This window comes from Hydra viridissima, unplaced genomic scaffold (genome assembly GCF_058129835.1).
Source record: "Hydra viridissima isolate aposymbiotic clone 2 unplaced genomic scaffold, HvirCarnegie_v1 scaffold_30, whole genome shotgun sequence".
Lineage (NCBI taxonomy): Eukaryota > Metazoa > Cnidaria > Hydrozoa > Anthoathecata > Hydridae > Hydra > Hydra viridissima.
In genome coordinates, this window is record NW_028324325.1 from 94,332 (window position 1) to 114,872 (window position 20,541).

The 20,541-nt window shown below is 34.7% G+C and overlaps 1 protein-coding gene across 1 annotated transcript; it reads right to left on the reverse strand.

Annotated features, from left to right (window-relative positions):
• Positions 1–3,997: 3,997 nt before the first annotated feature.
• On the reverse strand, positions 3,998–10,684 carry LOC149876117 (uncharacterized). Its single transcript, XM_090075684.1, has 4 exons — positions 5,161–10,684; positions 4,838–4,903; positions 4,520–4,576; positions 3,998–4,363 (listed from the first exon to the last, which is right to left on the reverse strand). Exons 1-4 carry the CDS (start codon positions 8,150–8,152, stop codon positions 4,044–4,046), a joined length of 3,435 nt encoding a protein of 1,144 aa, XP_089931810.1. The 5' UTR covers positions 8,153–10,684; the 3' UTR covers positions 3,998–4,043.
• Positions 10,685–20,541: the final 9,857 nt, after the last annotated feature.

A 20,541-nucleotide genomic window follows, 5' to 3' on the forward strand; every position in this document is an offset into this window, starting at 1 on the left:
AAAAAAAAAATCATAGCATAATAATCTTCTATATATGCTTGGATTGAATTAAATGAATTCCTTTGCGTAAATATAAGCAAACTAGTGAGAAAAAGTGCATAAAAAGCATCGCTACTTTGCTGCAGAAGAAGTGGATGACTATATGCAACTTTTTAAAATTGTGTGCTATCTCTATCGATTAAGGTGGTTTTCGAAAGTTTTTTCAAAGCAAAAATAGCGTAGTTTTCCTCTTTTAAATCTAGCTTTTGTCTAGGGTAGTTTATGAATAGATTTTCAAAGAAAGGTTAGCGTAGCATTCCTCTTTTAAGTTTAGCTTAAAATTCTTGGCATCACAAAACACAAAACTCAAAAAGATAAGATAAAATATAAGATAAACCTAAAACATAATATAAATGAAACTAAAGATAAGCTGCATAAAAAACTAACAACATAATAATCTACTAGGCATGTTTAAATTGAATTATATAAAATCCTTTGCGCAAATATAGGTATGTTAGTAAAAAAGCATTAAAAGCCTCGCAACTTTGTTAAAGGTAGATTTTGAATAGTTTTTCAAAGAAAGGTTAGCGTAGTTTTCCTCTTTTATGTTTAGATTATGTAGCTTGACATCACAAAACACAAAGCTCAAAAAGACAAAATAAAATATAAGATAAACGTAAAATATAGATGAAACAAAGTTTACACTGCATAATAAACAAACAACATAATTATCTACTAGGCATGTTTAAGTTGAACTAAATAAATTCCTTTGCGCAAATATGGGAAAGTTAGACAGTAAAAATCCATAAAAAGCCTCGATACTTTGCTGAAGAAGATGACTATATGCAACTTTTTAAAATCGTGAGCTATCTATATCGATTTAGGTCCTTTTTGAGTACTTTTTCAATGGAAAGTTAGCGCAGTTTTCCTCTTTTAAGATTAGATTATGAAGCTTGACATAATAAAACACAAAACTAACAAAGGCAAGATAAAATATAAGGTAGTTTTCGAATGTTTTTTCAAAGCAAAATTAGCGTAGTGTTCCTCTTTTAAATCTAGATTATCTCAAAGGTAGATTTTGAATAGTTTTTCAAAGAAAAGTTAGCGTAGCTTTCCTCTTTTAACATTAGCTTATGTAGCTTGACATCACAGAACACAAAAACATAAAATAAAATATAAGACAAATAGATGTAGCTAAAGTTAGGCTGCATAAAAAACCAACAACATAAAATATCTACTAGGCATGTTTAAATTGAATTAAATAAAACCCTTTGCGCAAAAATAGAGAGTAAAATGCATAATGTTAGAGAGTAAAAGTGCATAGAAAGCCTCGCTACTTTGCTGTAGAAGAAGTGGATGACTAGATACACTTTTTTAAACTTGTGTGCTATCTCTATCGAATAAGGTAGTTTTCGAGAGTTTTTTCAAAGCAAAATTAGCGTAGTGTTCCTCTTTTAAATCTAGATTATCTCAAAAATAGATTTCGAATAGTTTTTCAAAGAAAGGTTAGCGTAGCTTTCCTCTTTTAACATTAGCTTATGTAGCTTGACATCACAGAACACAAAAAGATAAAATAAAATATAAGACAAACGTAAAATGAAAAATAGATGTAGCTTAAGTTAGACTGCATAAAAAACCAACAACATAATAATCTAACAGGTATGTTTAAGTTGAATTAAATAAAACCCTCTGCGCAAATATAGGTATGCTAGAGAGTAAAAAGGCATAAAAAGCCTCGCTACTTTGTTAAAGGTAGTTTTTGAATAGTTTTTCAAAGACAGGTTAGCGTAAATTTCCTCTTTAAAGTTTAGCTTATGTAGCTTGACATCACAAAATATAAAACTCAAAAAGACAAGATAAAATATAAGATAAACGCAAAATAAAATATAGATGAAACTAAAGTTAGGCTGCATAAAAAACCAACAACATAATAATCTACTAGGCATGTTTAAATTGAAATAAATAAAATCGTTTGCGCAAAAATAGCTATGTTAGAGAGTAAAAGTGCATAGAAAGCCTCGCTACTTTGGTGTAAAAGAAGTGGATCACTAGATACAACATTTTAAAATCGTGTGCTATCTCTATCGATTAAGGTGGTTTTCGAAAGTTTTTTCAAAGCAAAAATAGCGTAGTCTTCCTCTTTTAAATCTAGATTATGTCTAAGGTAGTTTTTGAACAGTTTTTCAAAGAAAGGTTAGCGTAGCTTTCCTCTTTTAACATTAGCTTATGTAGCTTGACATCACAAAACACAAAACTCAAAAAGACAAAATAAAATATAAGATAAACGTAAAATAAAATGTAGATGAAGCTAAAGTTAGGCTGCATGAAATAAACGGGTAACAATATTTTTCTATGTATGTTTACATTGAGTTATATAAAATCCTCTGCGCAAATATAGGTATGTTAGAGAGTAAAAGTGCATAAAAAGCCTCGCTACTTTGTTAAAGGTTGTTTTTGAATAGTTTTTCAAAAAAAGGTTAGCGTAGTTTTCCTCTTTTAACATTAGCTTATGTAGCTTGACATCACAAAGCACAAAACTCAAAAAGACAAAATAAAATATAAGATAAACGTAAAATAAAATACAGATGAAGCTAAAGTTAGGCTGCATAAAATAAACGGGTAACAATATTTTTCTATGTATGTTTACATTGAGTTAAATAAAATCCTCTGCGCAAATATAGGTATGTTAGAGAGTAAAAGTGCATAAAAAGCCTCGCTACTTTGTTAAAGGTAGTTTTTGAATAGTTTTTCAAAAAAAAGGTCTTTAAAGTTTAGCTTATGTAGCTTGACATCACAAAACACAAAACTCAAAAAGACAAGATAAAATATAAGATAAACGCAAAACAAAATATAGATGAAACTAAAGTTAGGCTGCATATAAAACCAACAACATAATATTCTACTAGCCTAGTTTTCCTCTTTTAAGTTTAGATTATGTAGCTTGACATCACAAAACGCAAAAAGGCAAGACAAAATACAAGGTAAACGTAAAATAAAGTAGAAGTGAAACAAAAGATAGGTTGCATAAATACAAAAACTGCATTGCCAAAAATAGAATTTGTTGTCTAGAAAGACTTTTTAAAGTTTGTTTCTTTCGTCTATTGACTTAGTGAATCGCGATCTGGTTTTTCTTAGGCGCGCTTGTTTCTTAGTTGTTTTTTTTTGTAAAGAAAGTTTATTCAGACGTTTTTTTTACGCAACTCCTTTAACATTATTTTTAACAAAGTATTCTTTTATACGTGTTTACATTGAAATAAAACCCTTTGCGTAAATAGAGATAAATTAGAGAGCAAAAGCCTCACTACTTTGCAGAAGAAGAATTGGATGGCAAGATACAACTTTTTAAATTCGTGTGCTTTCTCTTTTAAGGTACTTTTTGAATATTTTTTCAAAGAAAAGTTAGCGTAGTTTTCCTCTTTTAAGTTTAGCTTACGCAGCTTGACATCACAAAACGCAAAAACCAATAAGGCATGATAAAATACAAGATAAACGTAAAATAAAATAGAAGTGAAACAAAAGTTAGACACCATAAAAAAAAAACAAACAAAAAAAAAAACATAATATACTTCTATGTATGTTTACATTGAACTTAATAAAATCCTTTGTGTAAATATATGAAAAAATAGAGAGTAAGAGTTCATAAAAAAAGCCTCGCTATTTTGCTGAAGAAGAAATGGATGTCTAGATCTTTTAAAATAAGGAACTTTTTGATTTCTTTTTCCGAAAAATGGTTGGAGCAGTTTTCCTTTTTTAAATTTCACTTATGCAGTTTAACATCACAGAAAATATTAATTTGCTTTTTAACAAACTCTTAAAAACATCAGAAGTAATTCTAAATGCAACTCTATTAAAAGTGTTAACAGAATAACAAAACGACTTTTTTTTTTTTTTAAAGATAAAAAAAGTTTGAACTATCTTTAAATAAGAAATGTGAGAACAGTTTAACAGAACTTCTTGTTTATTATGTATTTAGCGAAACAGATAAATATATTTGCAAAAGCATAGAGAAAACAAACTACACAAAAGGCCCATCTTTATTGCCAAACTGAACAAACTTTTCTAAACTACATAAATGGTCTCACTATATTGCCATATTGAACAAACTTTTCTAAACTACCCTCTTTTTGAATTTTTAGCTTCATGTTTTTAATTTTGTCTTTAATATGGCTTCGGTAGGAGTACTTTTGCAAGACATGAATGAGCTTGTCACTGCTATGATTTGCCAAGATGCCAAGGTAATCTTTGTACGAGCAACTTGAGCTTACATCTGTAAACACGTCTTGCAAGATGTATGCCAACACTAAAGCTGCACATCGAGGAAAACTTCTGGTGTTGAACCATTCGTTGTGGCCAGGGCAAGCATTCAGCTTTTCAACTATTTCATCTAAAATTTTACAAACTCAAGTCATAACACAAAGAGATTAAATCGAATATTCATTTGGTTCTGAAGCATGACAAGATTAATTTTGTTTTTTTATTTGTTTTTTTTGTTGACCTTATTGTTTGCACTGATAGCAATAACTGGTTTTTGAAAGATTACCTAATTGGCATTGGCTAACTTCTGCTTTGTTTTCCTTTGTTCTTGGCTGAGTTGATCCTGAAATAAAATAAAACCATGTTCATTTTTCTAATTCATAAAAAAACCATCAACAGTTTCTAAGTGTTAGAGATAATAACAAGCTGTGCATGATTTCTAACGGTGATGTTTCTAACTTCATCATTAGAAATCGGGTAGACACAACTTTCTAAAAGTGCACTTAGCAATGATGGCTAGTTTTTATTAACAGTTAACCATCTGAAATTGTGCAAGAAGAGGTTTGTGTTTATATATGTTTGTATAAATTAGGTTTTACATTACCGATGTGTTCTTGAGTAAAAGATGGCATTTCCAACTTGATTTTTTTTCTTCTTGGATCTTTTACTTCTAAAACATAATCAGTTTTAGTATCATTCACTTGTGTAAACATTTAAGCAATCACAGAATTAGTCCTGCAACAAATACATACACACTTCTGTGTTGTTTTTTTTGTTTTTTTTTTTGTTTTTTTTATTGTTTTTCTTTTTTTTTTTTTTTTTTACAGCTTTAACAATAACAATAGGGCAAGGAGTTAATTTGGGCATTTTTATTTTTTGAAAGCGTGTTGAGATTTGCATAAAAATCAAAAATCAAAAAGAATTTACCTCTGGATGTACAAGCAAGACTTTGGCTAAATAGACTACCAACAGATTGAACAGCACCAGGTGAGGGCTGTTTTTCAAGAACAGTACCAGCCTGTTGGACTGGAACAGCTGAAAGAAACAAACTGGGTTTGGCCATCGTTTGCTGACGAGCAACAAGATTAGGAGCCAGAGGAACAGAAAAGACCTCTTTTGAAGGATTAAAAACAACTTGCAGAGAAGGAGCAACATGAACAGGTTTGGCAACCACTTGCTTATGAGCAGGTTCAAGAAGAGCAGGTTCAAGAAGAGCAGGTTCAAGAAGAGCAGCTTCAGGAGGAGCATGGAAAACACGTGTGACAGCCATAAGATTATCTTGCTGTGAAGCAACATTAGACACTGTTTCCAGCAGAACAGAAAAGACCTCTTTTGAAGGACTGAAAGCAACTTGTTGAGCAGGAGCAGCAGAAACAGGTTTGGCAACCACTTGCTCACTAAAGTAAACTGGAGAAAGTTGTGCATGGTGTTCAATAAAATCCGGTTCATCAGGAAATAATGTTAATGCAAGAGGAGAACAAGCTGTGCCAACAGGAACAGCTAGAGTCTGATCTACATCCATACAAACAGCTTGTTCATTAGGAACTAGTTGTGCAAGAGCAGAGGATAGTTCAAGAACTGGACCAGCGATTGTTTGTTCAGAAGGAACAGACGAAACAGGAGTTGAGCTAGGTTCACACAAGAAATCTACAACATGTTCGTTGCTGTCCTCTAAAGGAGCATTGTTTTCTACAGCTGGAGAAAATGGAACCACTGTGGTACAACCGAAAGTAGCAGCACATTCTTCAGAGTCAGAACCGGAGTCTGAATCTTCCTCAAAAATGTCCTCAACATCATGAAAACCGTACTCCTCTGCATTAGTTCGGAGCCAGTCCATCACATCCTTCTCCTCCTTTGGTGGTCTCTCAGACTTTTCAACAGTCAAAGACTCTATGACTCCGAAGGACTGTCCGATGCCCAGGGCAAAGCGCAACTCCTCTGCAGCGTTCCACTGGGACACATAAAAGCTATCCATTGTGTGTCTGCTGTGCTTCATGTAGAGTGTAGCAAACCGCTCGCGATCTTCTTTGCTGTTGTTGGCAAAGTAAGTGGCTATCGAACCGCGAATGCAAGTGGGAGTAAGACGCTTCATGGGAATGTTTACTTGGCTTTTTCTGAAGCAGGACGTCAGGCTAGAGGTGATAGCAGAGGAACCCATCTGGTAAACAGGCACTCTAGTTGCACCTAGTGTCACACCTTCGTCTTTGTTGGCTCTCACCGAAGGAAAAAGGGGCCTGTAGCAGTCGCTCAACTCCAAAACAGTCTTGGTGTCTGCAGCCATGTAGTGAGAGTCGTTGACAAGAAGGTCTCTGTATCTCAGCAAATAAATATCGATCAACACTTTCAAGTCGTTCGGCACTAGAATGTTTTTGGCTCCGTACTTGTATGCTGTTTTGTAGCGCTCTTGCACAATGCAATATCCACACTCACTCTTCTCAGCAGCCATGTAGTCTCTAATGTTTAAAAGAGCAATGTTAGATTTTCTTAAACTGTTAATTACAGTGACAGAGAGCAGAAGATGGTTTCGTAGAGACACAGCATTGTCTCTAGTCAGCGGAAGAGACGCCTTTCTAATCGATTCCACTAAGTCTCTTACGTATGCAGACTTGCCATATTCGGTCAGCAAACTGACATTGATGATGTTGATGCTTTTTCTTCTTTTCACAAGGCTCCTCCTCAAAGAACGAAAGGGCCTCAGCACTTTTCGCAACTCATCCACCTTGCAGCGCAAACGTCGGATGGCCTCATGAGAAAGTCCGAAATAGACGTTTCTGGCTTCACTGAAACGAAACAGGAGACAAAGGGAGACGAGGCGGTTGTACAACGTGTGACAAGACATGGCTTTTGTTTGGTCAAGTTCACTCAGCTTGGAATTGAGCTGAATTTTCTTAAAGTGCAAGGAGAAGTATCTATCCTCCAAAACATTGGAATTGGTGAGGGCGTTTGGGTGCAGCGTCAACGTGCTGTCACAACAAGTCAATATTTCCACAACTGCATTTTTGTAGATCTTTGCTTGTGACCAAGTGTTGTTGTTGGCTACCACAAGCCACTTTTCAAAGTCTCTGAAGAGCTCATCTGCTGACTGGTAATAAAAGTGAAAAGCATCTTTGTCCAGCTGAAACAAGAGTCTCTTTTCTTCGGTCAAGACATAGGAGCTGGAAACCAAGTGCTCTAAGGAATCGAAATCAGAGTCAAGGACGGATTCGGTGTTCAGCTCTTTGTTTTCTACAGAGGTGCATTGGTTTGCAGAAGGAGCCTCGGACGAACCAGCAACTGGTGAGGGCAAGCTTAAAAGAGGATCAGAGGAAAGAACCGGAGAAGAAAAAGAGGAGGAAGGCCCAGGAGCAGAGGATGCAGAGCCTGATGCAGACGCTTGTTCAGCTACTGGCTTAATACCAAAGAAGGCAGGTCGAATAAATTGAGGGACATAGAGCTTCTCGTTGTCGTATCGCTTTGCCTCTGCAATCTTTTGTTTGATCATCTTGGAATCGTAGAAATGAGTCTCTTTCAAGTGTATGTCCAGTCGGTCGTAATACTTCCAACATTGCAAACAGGGGTAAGGTTTTGGACAGCCGGACTTGCGTTCGAGACGAGCATGCTGAAACTTCCTGACCATTGCAGAGTAAAAGATGGAAGCTTCATCCAAAGTCCAAGAATGATCTTTTTTAGTCAAGTGTCTTTTAATGCTTGTGGACGAATGTTTGCACAAAGGCATCGGACAGCTAACAGCGTACCTCTTCTTGGTACCATAGAAAGGTACAACCCTGTTTACGGAGCCACACGCTGCAACTAATGCGGCCCTGACTTTGTTTTTGAGCTTTAAGTCTCTCTGTTCTTGTGACTGCTTTCTTTTCTTTTTTTTTGCTTTAGAGTTTGGAGAAGAAGCAACAACAGAGTTGTTTTCTTGTGAAGAAGACATGTTCAGGTGTTTGTTTGCAACGGTTTTTGCTAAAAAAAGGAAACCAGTCAGTGAGAGTTTTTTTCTTCTGCCTGCATCCAATCCTGGAATGTTTACAACTGCAGGGAAGAGCTGTGTTTTTTCGAATCCTCTGCAAAAGAGAAAAAAAGAAAGAAAAGAGAGCAACAAGAAGAAACAAAGTTTCCACTAGCAAATGAAAAAGAATGAGAGCAACTAGCATTACATGCATGGTGGCAGCAGTGATTGCTATTATGAGAAGGAGAATGAGAAAAAAAAAAAGAAAAAGAAAAGAAACAAATAAATAAAGAGATGGAGTTTGAGAGGATCTCGCAACCATATGACTCAAAGAAAGAAACTGTGTTGAAAAAAGGCAAGAGAGGGCAAATAGAACTTGCTAACAAGGACAAATGACAGACATAACTACAACAGTAACAACTCTCATTGCAAGCATAATAACAACAGCATCAGCATCACTGACTCAGAGAGTGTTGACATAACAAAAAAGAAAACAAAAGTACAAGCCAAGTGGGGGAACATTAACAAACACTCATTGCAACTATAACAACAACAACAACAGCAACAGCATCACTGACTCAGAGGGTATTGATAAAAAAAAACAAGCAAAACAAAAACAAACAAAAAAACAAATAAAAAAACAAAACAAGCAAATTGGGTGAACAGTAACAACTCTCATTGCAAGCATAATAACAACAACAGCATCAGCATCAGCATCACTGACTCAGAGAGTGTTGACAAAATAAAATAGACAATAAGCAAGCAAAGTGGGTGAACAGTAACAACTCTCACTGCAAGCATAATAACAACAACAGCATCAGCATCAGCATCACTGACTCAGAGAGTGTTGATAAAATAAAACAGATTATAAACAAACAAAGTGGGTGAACAGTAACAGCTCTCATTGAAAGCATAATAACAACAACAGCATCAGCAACAGCATCACTAACTCAGAGGATATATAAAAAAACAAACAAACAAACAAACAAAACAAAAACAAAAAAAAACAAGCAAAGTGGCTGAACAGTAACAGCTATCATTGCAAGTAAAATAACAACAACAGCATCAGCAACATCATCACTGACTCAGAGAGTGGTGATAAAATAAAACAGATTAAAAAACAAGCAAAGTGGCTAAACAGTAACAACTATAAATACAAGTAAAATGACAAAAGCAGCAACAGCATCACTAACTCGCAGGGTGTTGATAAAAAAAAAAAGCAACAAACAAACAAAGCAAGCAAAGTGGGTGAACATTAACACTCATTGCAACTATAATAACACCAACAGCAACAGCATCAGTGACTCAAAGGGTGTTGATAAACAAAAACAAAGGCACAAACAAAACAAGCAGAGTGGGGGAACATTAACAACACTTATTGCAAGCATAATAACAACAACAGCATCAGCATCTCTGACTCAGAGAGTGTTGATAAAATAAAATAGATTATAAACATGCCAAGTTTGTGAACATTAACAAACACTCATTGCAACTATAACAACGACTACAGCAACAGCATCACTTACTCAGAGAGTGTTGAGAAAAAAAACAACAAAAAAAACAAAAACAAAACAAAACAGAAAACAGAAGTACAAGCCAAGTGGGGGAACATTAACAAACACTCATTGCAACTAAAACAACAACAACAGCAACAGCATCACTTGCTCAGAGGATATTGATAAAAAAAACAAACAAACAAACAAACAAAACAAGCAAAGTGGCTGAACAGTAACAGCTATCATTGCAAGTAAAATAACAACAACAGCATCAGCAACATCATCACTGACTCAGAGAGTGGTGATAAAATAAAACAGATTAAAAAACAAGCAAAGTGGCTGAACAGTAACAACTATAAATACAAGTAAAATGACAAAAGCAGCAACAGCATCACTAACTCGCAGGGTGTTGATAAAAAAAAAAGCAACAAACAAACAAAGCAAGCAAAGTGGGTGAACATTAACACTCATTGCAACTATAATAACACCAACAGCAACAGCATCAGTGACTCAAAGGGTGTTGATAAACAAAAACAAAGGCACAAACAAAACAAGCAGAGTGGGTGAACATTAACAACACTTATTGCAAGCATAATAACAACAACAGCATCAGCATCACTGACTCAGAGAGTGTTGATAAAATAAAATAGATTATAAACATGCCAAGTTTGTGAACATTAACAAACACTCATTGCAACTATAACAACAACAACAGCAACAGCATCACTTGCTCAGAGGATATTGATAAAAAAAACAAACAAACAAACAAACAAAACAAGCAAAGTGGCTGAACAGTAACAGCTATCATTGCAAGTAAAATAACAACAACAGCATCAGCAACATCATCACTGACTCAGAGTGTGGTGATAAAATAAAACAGATTAAAAAACAAGCAAAGTGGCTGAACAGTAACAACTATAAATACAAGTAAAATGACAAAAGCAGCAACAGCATCACTAACTCGCAGGGTGTTGATAAAAAAAAAAGCAACAAACAAATAAAGCAAGCAAAGTGGGTGAACATTAACACTCATTGCAACTATAATAACACCAACAGCAACAGCATCAGTGACTCAAAGGGTGTTGATAAAGAAAAACAAAAGCACAAACAAAACAAGCAAAGTGGGTGAACATTAACAACACTTATTGCAAGCACAATAACAACAACAGCATCAGCATCACTGACTCAGAGAGTGTTGATAAAACAAAATAGATTATAAACAAGCCAAGTTGGTGAACATTAACAAACACTCATTGCAACTGTAATAAGAACAACAGCAACAGCATCACTGACACAAAGGGTGTTGATAAACAAAAACAAAAACACAAGCAAAGTGGGTGAACATTAACAACACTCATTGCAACTATAACAACAACAACAGCAACAGCATCACTGGCTCAAAGGGTGTTGATAAAATAAAGAAACAAAAACAAAACAAGCAAAGTGGGTGAACAGTAACAACTCCCATTGCAAGCATAATAACGACAACAGCAACAGCAACACCATCACTGACTCAGAGAGTGTTGATAAAATAAAATAGATTATAAACAAGCCAAGTGGGGGAACATTAACAAACACTCATTGCAACTGTAACAACAACAACAGCAACAGCATCACTTACTCAGAGAGTGTTTATAAATAAAACAAAAAACAAAAACAAGAAACAAAAATACAAGCCAAGTGGGTGATTACTAACAGCGCTAACAGCAGCAACAACAGTGTCTTTAGAAACAACAAACAAGTACAACAGCAACAACTGCTTTTACAGAGTATAACAATAACAACAACATGGCACTAACAACAACAAAAGGGTTGGAATAAAAACCTGTAGGCAAAAGGAGAGCTGCATTCAGACAAGATCGATTACAAAGAGGCTCTTCTTTAGGACAGAGGAGAAACTGCTTTTGAGGGACAGAGGGACTTTTGTTGTTGTTGTTGTTGTTGTGCAGAAACCAACAAACTTTTATTGAACCGAATATAACCGAATATAACCGAAAGTCTTGTTTGCTTCTGTTTTGTGCCATCAAGAAGGGAAAACAAAACATCACAAAACAAACGAAGCAAACGAAACAAACAAACAAACGAACGAAACAAACAAAAAAACGATTAAATAAATAAACAAACAAACGAAACAAACAAACAAACAAAAACAAATAGGAAAAACAGAAAACGCAGTACCGAAACCTCGCCTTTTTATCCTTCCTCGAGCTTTCTTTGGGCGCCAAAGACCGAGAAAGTTGAGCAAACGTGACGTTGAGGGGGGGGGGGGGGGTACTTAAGGCCAGCAGACCGACCAATGGCAAGCTTAGGAGAGACCCACGTGAATGTTACATTTTCTTTCTATGTACGCTGAATCCGCTCAAAGTCTGGAATTTCCAGCATTCACGTGTCATCACTCCAGCCACCAGATTGGCCCACACTTTGCACACTTTCAAGACTAGAACTTCACTTAATCACAAATTGAGCCAAAAAAAAACTAAGTCTCGCATGGCGACAACTTTTCCAAAAGCAAACAAAGGCAAACAAAGGCAAACGAAGGCAAACGAAGAAAAAACAAAAACAAGTAAACAAAAACAAAACCGAAAAGGGAGAGAGAGAGCAAGTCGACTCATTTCTTTCGACTGCCTTAAACGAGAAGTCTAAAACGTTTAAAAGTTGAAAACTAAGTTTTTTAAATGAACTGCACCGAAAAAACTTTACGACAGTTTAGCTGGTTAAAAACGCAGAGGAAAATATTTTATAAAATTTAAGCGTTCTAAAGATGTCCATTTTTGTTTTTGTTTTTTTTTTATTTTGGTTTGTTTCTGGTTTGCTTCTTTTTTTTTTTTTAAATTCTAGCGATCGAGCATATTTGAACGGTTTCATCAACCTGTTGGCGCACGTGCTCGAGAGCTAGAACTTTGATTGCTTTTGTTGTTGAGAATTGAGAATGTCCGAGCAGGTTTTTTTATCGATTTCATCGCTTGTGGCGAGGCAAAAATCAAAACGCTTTTTGGACGAAAGAAAGGAGATTAAAAGGAAAAAAGAGAAGAAAAAAAAAAACAAAAAAATAGGTTATGTGTCATAAACATTTATTTTCTCACGCGATGACGTCTAGTTTTGTTAGAGTAATTAAAATATGGTATCAAGTTTGTAATTTCTATCTTATTTTTAGTTACGGATAATTGCCAATTATGTCACGTTTAGTATACACAACGCTGTTTTCTTAATAGCAATATGATACAAACAAGTTATAAAAAAAAAAAGCGTTCGCTCGATCTTCCTTAGTCAGTTGAACAAAAAGAAATTTTCACAACATATGATTGATTTGGTTGTCCTAGCAAGCTGTTTTAGCAAACGACTAGAGGTTGCAACTGTTGTTCATTGAAAACGAAAAATCTAGCGTCAGCAAGAAATTTTTGAATACATAATGTACACAAAAGTGGCACTAACAAATGAAAATGTAAAAAAAAATGTTTACCTTGATGCCAGACTCGCAGAGATGTTGTCGCTCGTTGCTATCGACTGCGAACAGCTTTGTTGTTTTTCGAAGTGCCTCTTCACTCTACTTATAGCCGAAGTTTTGGCTTCGAAAAAAAATACGAACGTCGTTAAGCTCAACGAGCTGCTTTAATTGTTGTTCGTGCGAAAACGAAATGCTTAAACGGATAAAAGTGTTGGCGTAATTACACTTTTCGACCGCGATGCAGTTTGTCAACAACTCTAGCGTACTTTTTTGGCTCGTGGAGCAAAAAAGCCTCATGATAATAGCAAAGGCTTAAAATGTCTTAACATGTCAGCAAAGGCTTAATATGCTTAATAAACTGTGGGTTAAGTTTTTGCGGTGCAGCTCATTAACAACTTAATTTGCAACTTGCTGGCACAAGCAAACGTTTATGACTTCTCGTTTAAGACAGTTGAGCGAAATCAGTCGACTCACTCATTCTCCCTTTTCTGTTTTGTTTTTGTTTTGTTTTTTTGTTTTTGTTTTTGTTTGTTTTTTTTTTCTTTGTTTGTCTTTTGTTTAAAATGTAAAAAACTCGAAAGGAAAGTTGTTGCTTTGTTTGCTTATTGAAAGTTTTCGCCAGTTGCAAGACTTAGTTTTGTTTTTGTTTACTTATTAAAATATCGAGGAAAATATTTGAGGACATCGCATTCTAAAGGTGCCTTTTTAATAAAACATCTAACGATTTAGCTTTTAACGTTATGCTCAAAAGAATGCCCGTTTCGGTTTCTTTTTTCTTTTTTTTTTTTTTTTTTTCCTTTGTTTCAATTGGGCAGAGTGCTCATTTGAGCAGCCCGCCCATGATCCAAAATTAGGACTTTTCTACGAGATACTTTTCATGGACTGTTGTAATTTCAGCAGACCAACACAGTGACTAGTTGGTAGTGTGTGTTAGTTCCGCTTTCATTCACGGTTGAGCGGACCTGTTCGATTACTCGAACATTGGTCACGTCTGGAACGTGAGAATGCTAGAGTGCGTTTTACTAACAATTTTATCGCTTGTGGCCAGGAAAGCAAAACTTTCCGTTTTTGTCTTTTGCATTCTAAAGGTGCCTTCTTAATAAAACCTCTAACGATTTAGCTTTTAACGTTATGCTTAAAAGAATGCCCGTTTCGATTTCATTTTTTTTTTCTGTTTGTTTTTGTTTTTGTTTTTTTTTTTCAATTCGGCATTTTAAGGGTGCCTTTATAACAAGATCTAACGATATAGCGTTTAATGTTGTGCTCAAAAAAAAAAAAAGTGCCTTTTATATCTCTCAATGGTCTCCAACGATAAAACTGCCGACCAATCGCAACGATTAAACAGCCGACCAATGGCAGCTCAATAGTCTCCAAACATGAAACTGCCGACCAATGGCAGCTCAGTGGTTTGAGAAGTGAGATCATTCGATTTCGTTTTATTATCTCCAGTTTGAACTAGTGCTTGGCTTTTATAAAAATTGTCAAATTTTGCCAAGCAAATCTTATACGAAACGCTACTTTGATGTCAAACCTTCGTTACTCCCTATTCCCTTCTAGCGGAGGGCCGGCTAAAAGCTAGAAAAAAAGAGAGAAGGAAACTTTTTTCTTTTTTTCTTTATCTTTTTTTTTTTTTTTTTTTAAGAGGGGTAGGGGTGGGGGGGGGGGGGGGGAAGGAGTAAGAGAATTACGGGGTTAGGATTGGAGGGGGATGAGGTTACGGTTTGGAAGCCTGGGGACAATGAAAAATTGCGTTCGTATAGTGTCCACGAGGGGCGTCCTTCGGTTGTAACGTGCCGCTAGGTGCACGCGTCTAGTAGTTTCGTTGCATCGACCTAGAGGAGTTCTCCGAAAGGTCTTGCGCTTTGGGCTCGGGCAAACGGCCTGCATCCATTGTAAACACGGTCTCTGCCGTTAGAAAATCGTTAACCAGGCTTTTGTGAGCTTTAACAACCATCCCTTTGAGTTTAAAACGAACGTTTCCCCAAAAGCCATTCGAGATGGAGGTACTCACGGAGGTTTGTTACGGTAACAACCCTGTGGTTTGCCATCTTCTTTCTTTCCGCAGCGTCGCAAACGGATCGGCCGGTCTCTTAGGTGACGAAAAAACGTCTGATCTCTCGACTGGAATGCTTAACGTACTAAGATTAGAAGAGTTAGTACTAAGAGTCGCATCTGGCCGCCGTAATTTTCTTCGATGATGTACTTGAAAATTTCGTGACGTCGTTTTCAAAGCTCTAGGGTCGATTTTAACCTTCGACCTTAAAGTCGATTTTAGCCTTCGGTGTGGCTCTGTACAACTTTTGCGGTGAAAAAGCTTGCGCGGAGTCTACAGTTGTATTTAGCCGACAGACGCTGGCAACGCAGAAACAGAATGACTCTTGGGCGGCGCAAACCGAGCGTTCAGCAAATTTCTAGCATTTTACGTCAAAGCGGACAATCTGCACGACAAATAAAGCTAACTTTCTCGTTGCAACAGTTAGTCACTGGACGTTGGACGAGTGTGTACAGCTGTTTTGCGTCGAAAGCCGACCGGTGGTCGGATGCGACTCTTCTTTTCATTCGAAAATCAGAACCTGGCCATCAGTCGTGTATCACCATCGAATGCTTAATGTAGTGATTTCTCGAAACGACAAAAGCTTGTAAAACAAACAGCTTCGCTGTACTGTTGCCTAGTATGTTAACGGATGGCCAGGAACAACCTTGGTCTGTAAAGAATGAGTTCGTTTTTCCATTCGAGGCACTAATTACTGCAGTTTTAAAAGTCACCTAAAGTATAAGCTCATCTCTCCATTCAAGAAAAACAAGCATCAGAGTTTCGGAAAGTTTGCATGCACGACACCACCATCGATGATACTTAAACAAACAGAAAATGAATTGCAAAACAGAACCACTGAATTGCAAAACATAACAACGGACAGCTTGTAAAAAGCATGGTGATGAGCTTCTTCAATCCAATCAAGGAACCAAGCATCACAGTTTCGGCAATGGTGCATGTGCAAATCAGCAAACTGTGATACTTAATCAAACAACTTCACTGTTTTGCTTAGTTTAAGAACGGATGGCTAAGAACAACCTCGTTAGTGAGTATGAAGTCATCTCTTCATTCAAGGAATTAATAATCAGAGTTTTAGAAGTCTCTTACGTGCGATACTACTATCAACGGTACTTAATCAAACAGCCTCTCAGAATGGCCTAGTTTGAGAACGGAAGGCTAGGAACAACCTTAGTAGTGGGTCATCAGTTCAACTTTTCATTCAAGGAATTAAGCATCTAAAATCTGAAAAATAAAAAGAAGAGCTCTTTGTTAGAAGTTCTTATTTTTATTTTTCCTCAACTTCTATTTCTTTTCTTTTTTTCTTTTTTTTTTTTAATGATAGTTTTTCTTTTTTTTTTATCTATTTTGTTCGTTTAAATTAATACAACAGGCGTTTTAGGTCGTTTCTGTAACATTATTTAACACTTTAAATTGTAATAAATATTTGAACTGAAGAAAATCCTTTTCGTAACGTTAAAATGTCATAAGAACATTTCATCTTTACCAAATACGCTTGTAAAAATAGTTTCACTTTTAAAGTTTGTTGTATATGTCTTTTAATTTAGTGAATCGCAATTTGGATTCTCTTAGGCGCACATCTACTTTAGTTGCTTTTTCTTAAAGAAAGGTCACCAGAGTTATCTTACACAGCTCCTGCAGCATAATCTTTAACAAAATACTCTTTTGAAAAGTTTTACATTGAAATAAACAAAAGCCATTTGCGTAAATAGAGATAAATTAGAGAATAAAAAGTGCATAAACGCCTCGCTACTTTGATGAAGAAGAAACGGATGACTAGATGCAACTTTTTAATTTCGCGTGCTATCTCTTTCGATTAAGGTACTTTTTGAATATTTTTTCAAAGAAATGTTAGCGTAGTTTTCCTTTTTTAAATTTAAATCATGTTTAAAGGTAGTTTTTGAATGTTTTTTCAAAGAAATGTTAGCGTAGTTTTCATCTATTAAATCTAAATCATGTTTAAAGGTAGTTTTCGAATATTTTTTCAAAGAAAAGTTAGCGTAGGTTTCCTCTTTTAGATCTAGCTTATGTTTAAGGTAGTTTTTGAGTATTTTTTCAAAGAAAAGTTAGCGTAGTTTTCCTCTTTTAGATCTAGCTTATGTTTAAGGTAGTTTTTGAGTATTTTTTCAAAGAAAAGTTAGCATAGTTTTCCTCTTTTGGATATAGCTTATGTTTAAGGTAGTTTTTAAATATTTTTTTAAAGAAAAGTTAGCGTAGTTTTCCTCCTTTAGATCTAGCTTTATAATTCAGGTAGTTTTTGAATATTTTTTCAAATAAAAATTAGCAAAGTTTAGCTTATTTAGCATGACATCACAAAATACTAAACTCAAAAAGGCAAGATAAAGTATAAGATAAACGTAAAATAAGATATAGATGAAACAAATGTTAGGCTGCATAAAATCTAAAACTGCATTGCCTATCATAAACACAAACGTCTAGTAAGAGCTTTTAAAGTTCGTTCTTTTCGTCTTTTAATTTGGTGAATCGCGATTTGAATTTTCTAAAGCGCACATGCCTCTCAGTTGCTTTTTTCTTAAGGAAAGGTCACCAGAGTTTTTTTACGCAGCTCCTGCAGCATAATCTTTAACAAAATACTCTTTTGTATATCATTACACAGAAATAAACAAAAACCATTTGCGTAAACAGAGATAAATTAGAACTCAAAAGTGCATAAAAAGCCTCGCTACTTTGCTATAGAAGAAGTGGATGACTAGATACAACTTTGTAAATTCGTGTACTACCTCGATGGATTAAGGTATTTTTCGAAAGTTTTTTTAAAGCAAAAATAGCGCAGTCTTCCTCTTTTAAATCTACCTTATGTCTAAGGCAGTTTTTGAATAGATTTTCAAAGAAAGGTTAGCGTAGTTTTCCACTTTTAAGTTTAGCTTATGTAGCTTGACAAAACAACACACAAAAAGACAAGATAAAATATCAGATAAACGTAAAATAAAATATAAATGAAACTAAAGTTAGGCTGCATAAAAAACAAACAACTTAATAATCTACTAGACATGTTTAAGTTGAATTAAGTAAAGTCCTTTGCGCAAATTTGGGTAAATAAGAGATTAAAAGTCCATAAAAAGCCTCGATACTTTGCTGAAGAAGAAGATGACTATATGCAACTTTTTAAAATCGTGAGCTATCTATATCGATTTAGGTCCTTTTTGAGTACTTTTTCAATGAGAAGTTAGCGCAGTTTTCCTCTTTTAAGATTGGATCATGAAGCTTGACATAACAAAACACAAAACTAACAAAGGCAAGACAAAATATAAGGTAAACGCAATATAAAATATAGATGAAATTAAAGTTAGGCTGCATAAAATAAACGGGTAACAATACTCTTCTATGTATATTTACATTGAGTTAAATAAAATCCTTTGCGCAAATATAGGTATGTTAGAGAGTAAAAGTGCATAAAAAGCCTCGCTACATTGCTGTAGAAGAAGTGGATGACTAGATACAAACTTTTAAATTTGTGTGCTGTCTCTATCGAATAAGGTAGTTTTCGAAAGTTTTTTCAAAGCAAAAATAGCGCAGTGTTCCTCTTTTAAATTTAGATTATCTCAAAGGTAGATTTTGAATAGTTTTTCAAAGAAAGGTTAGCGTAGCTTTCCTCTTTTAAGTTTAGCTTATGTAGCTTGACATCACAAAACACAAAGCTCAAAAAGACAAAATAAAATATAAGATAAACGTGAAATAAAATACAGATGAAGCTAAAGTTAGACTGCATAAAAAACCAACAACATAATAATCTACTAGGTATGTTTACATTAAATTAAATAAAATCCTATGCGCAAATATAGGTATGTTAGAGAGAAAAAGCCTCGCTACTTTGTTAAAGGTAGTTTTTGAATAGTTTTTCAAAGAAAGGTTAGCGTAGTTTTCCTCTTTAAAGTTTAGTTTATGTAGCTTGATATCACAAAACACAAAACTCAAAAAAGAAAAGTAAGATAAAAGTTAATCGTAAAATAAAATATAGGTGAAATAATTGTTAGGCTGCATAAAAGAAAAAAAAAATCATAGCATAATAATCTTCTATATATGCTTGGATTGAATTAAATGAATTCCTTTGCGTAAATATAAGCAAACTAGTGAGAAAAAGTGCATAAAAAGCATCGCTACTTTGCTGCAGAAGAAGTGGATGACTATATGCAACTTTTTAAAATTGTGTGCTATCTCTATCGATTAAGGTGGTTTTCGAAAGTTTTTTCAAAGCAAAAATAGCGTAGTTTTCCTCTTTTAAATCTAGCTTTTGTCTAGGGTAGTTTATGAATAGATTTTCAAAGAAAGGTTAGCGTAGCATTCCTCTTTTAAGTTTAGCTTAAAATTCTTGGCATCACAAAACACAAAACTCAAAAAGATAAGATAAAATATAAGATAAACCTAAAACATAATATAATGAAACTAAAGATAAGCTGCATAAAAAACTAACAACATAATAATCTACTAGGCATGTTTAAATTGAATTATATAAAATCCTTTGCGCAAATATAGGTATGTTAGTAAAAAAGCATTAAAAGCCTCGCAACTTTGTTAAAGGTAGATTTTGAATAGTTTTTCAAAGAAAGGTTAGCGTAGTTTTCCTCTTTTATGTTTAGATTATGTAGCTTGACATCACAAAACACAAAGCTCAAAAAGACAAAATAAAATATAAGATAAACGTAAAATATAGATGAAACAAAGTTTACACTGCATAATAAACAAACAACATAATTATCTACTAGGCATGTTTAAGTTGAACTAAATAAATTCCTTTGCGCAAATATGGGAAAGTTAGACAGTAAAAATCCATAAAAAGCCTCGATACTTTGCTGAAGAAGATGACTATATGCAACTTTTTAAAATCGTGAGCTATCTATATCGATTTAGGTCCTTTTTGAGTACTTTTTCAATGGAAAGTTAGCGCAGTTTTCCTCTTTTAAGATTAGATTATGAAGCTTGACATAATAAAACACAAAACTAACAAAGGCAAGATAAAATATAAGGTAGTTTTCGAATGTTTTTCAAAGCAAAATTAGCGTAGTGTTCCTCTTTTAAATCTAGATTATCTCAAAGGTAGATTTTGAATAGTTTTTCAAAGAAAAGTTAGCGTAGCTTTCCTCTTTTAACATTAGCTTATGTAGCTTGACATCACAGAACACAAAAACATAAAATAAAATATAAGACAAATAGATGTAGCTAAAGTTAGGCTGCATAAAAAACCAACAACATAAAATATCTACTAGGCATGTTTAAATTGAATTAAATAAAACCCTTTGCGCAAAAATAGAGAGTAAAATGCATAATGTTAGAGAGTAAAAGTGCATAGAAAGCCTCGCTACTTTGCTGTAGAAGAAGTGGATGACTAGATACACTTTTTTAAACTTGTGTGCTATCTCTA

Bases quoted from the DNA above. Each gene is read 5' to 3' on its own strand.
- LOC149876117 (XM_090075684.1), bottom strand. From the start codon at position 8,152: ATGTCTTCTTCACAAGAAAACAACTCTGTTGTTGCTTCTTCTCCAAAC. The intron at 4,577-4,837 runs GTAATGTAAAAC...ATTTTATTTCAG, and splicing joins TTTTACTCAAGAACACATCG to GATCAACTCAGCCAAGAACA. The intron at 4,364-4,519 runs GTAATCTTTCAA...GTAAAATTTTAG, and splicing joins AGTTAGCCAATGCCAATTAG to ATGAAATAGTTGAAAAGCTG.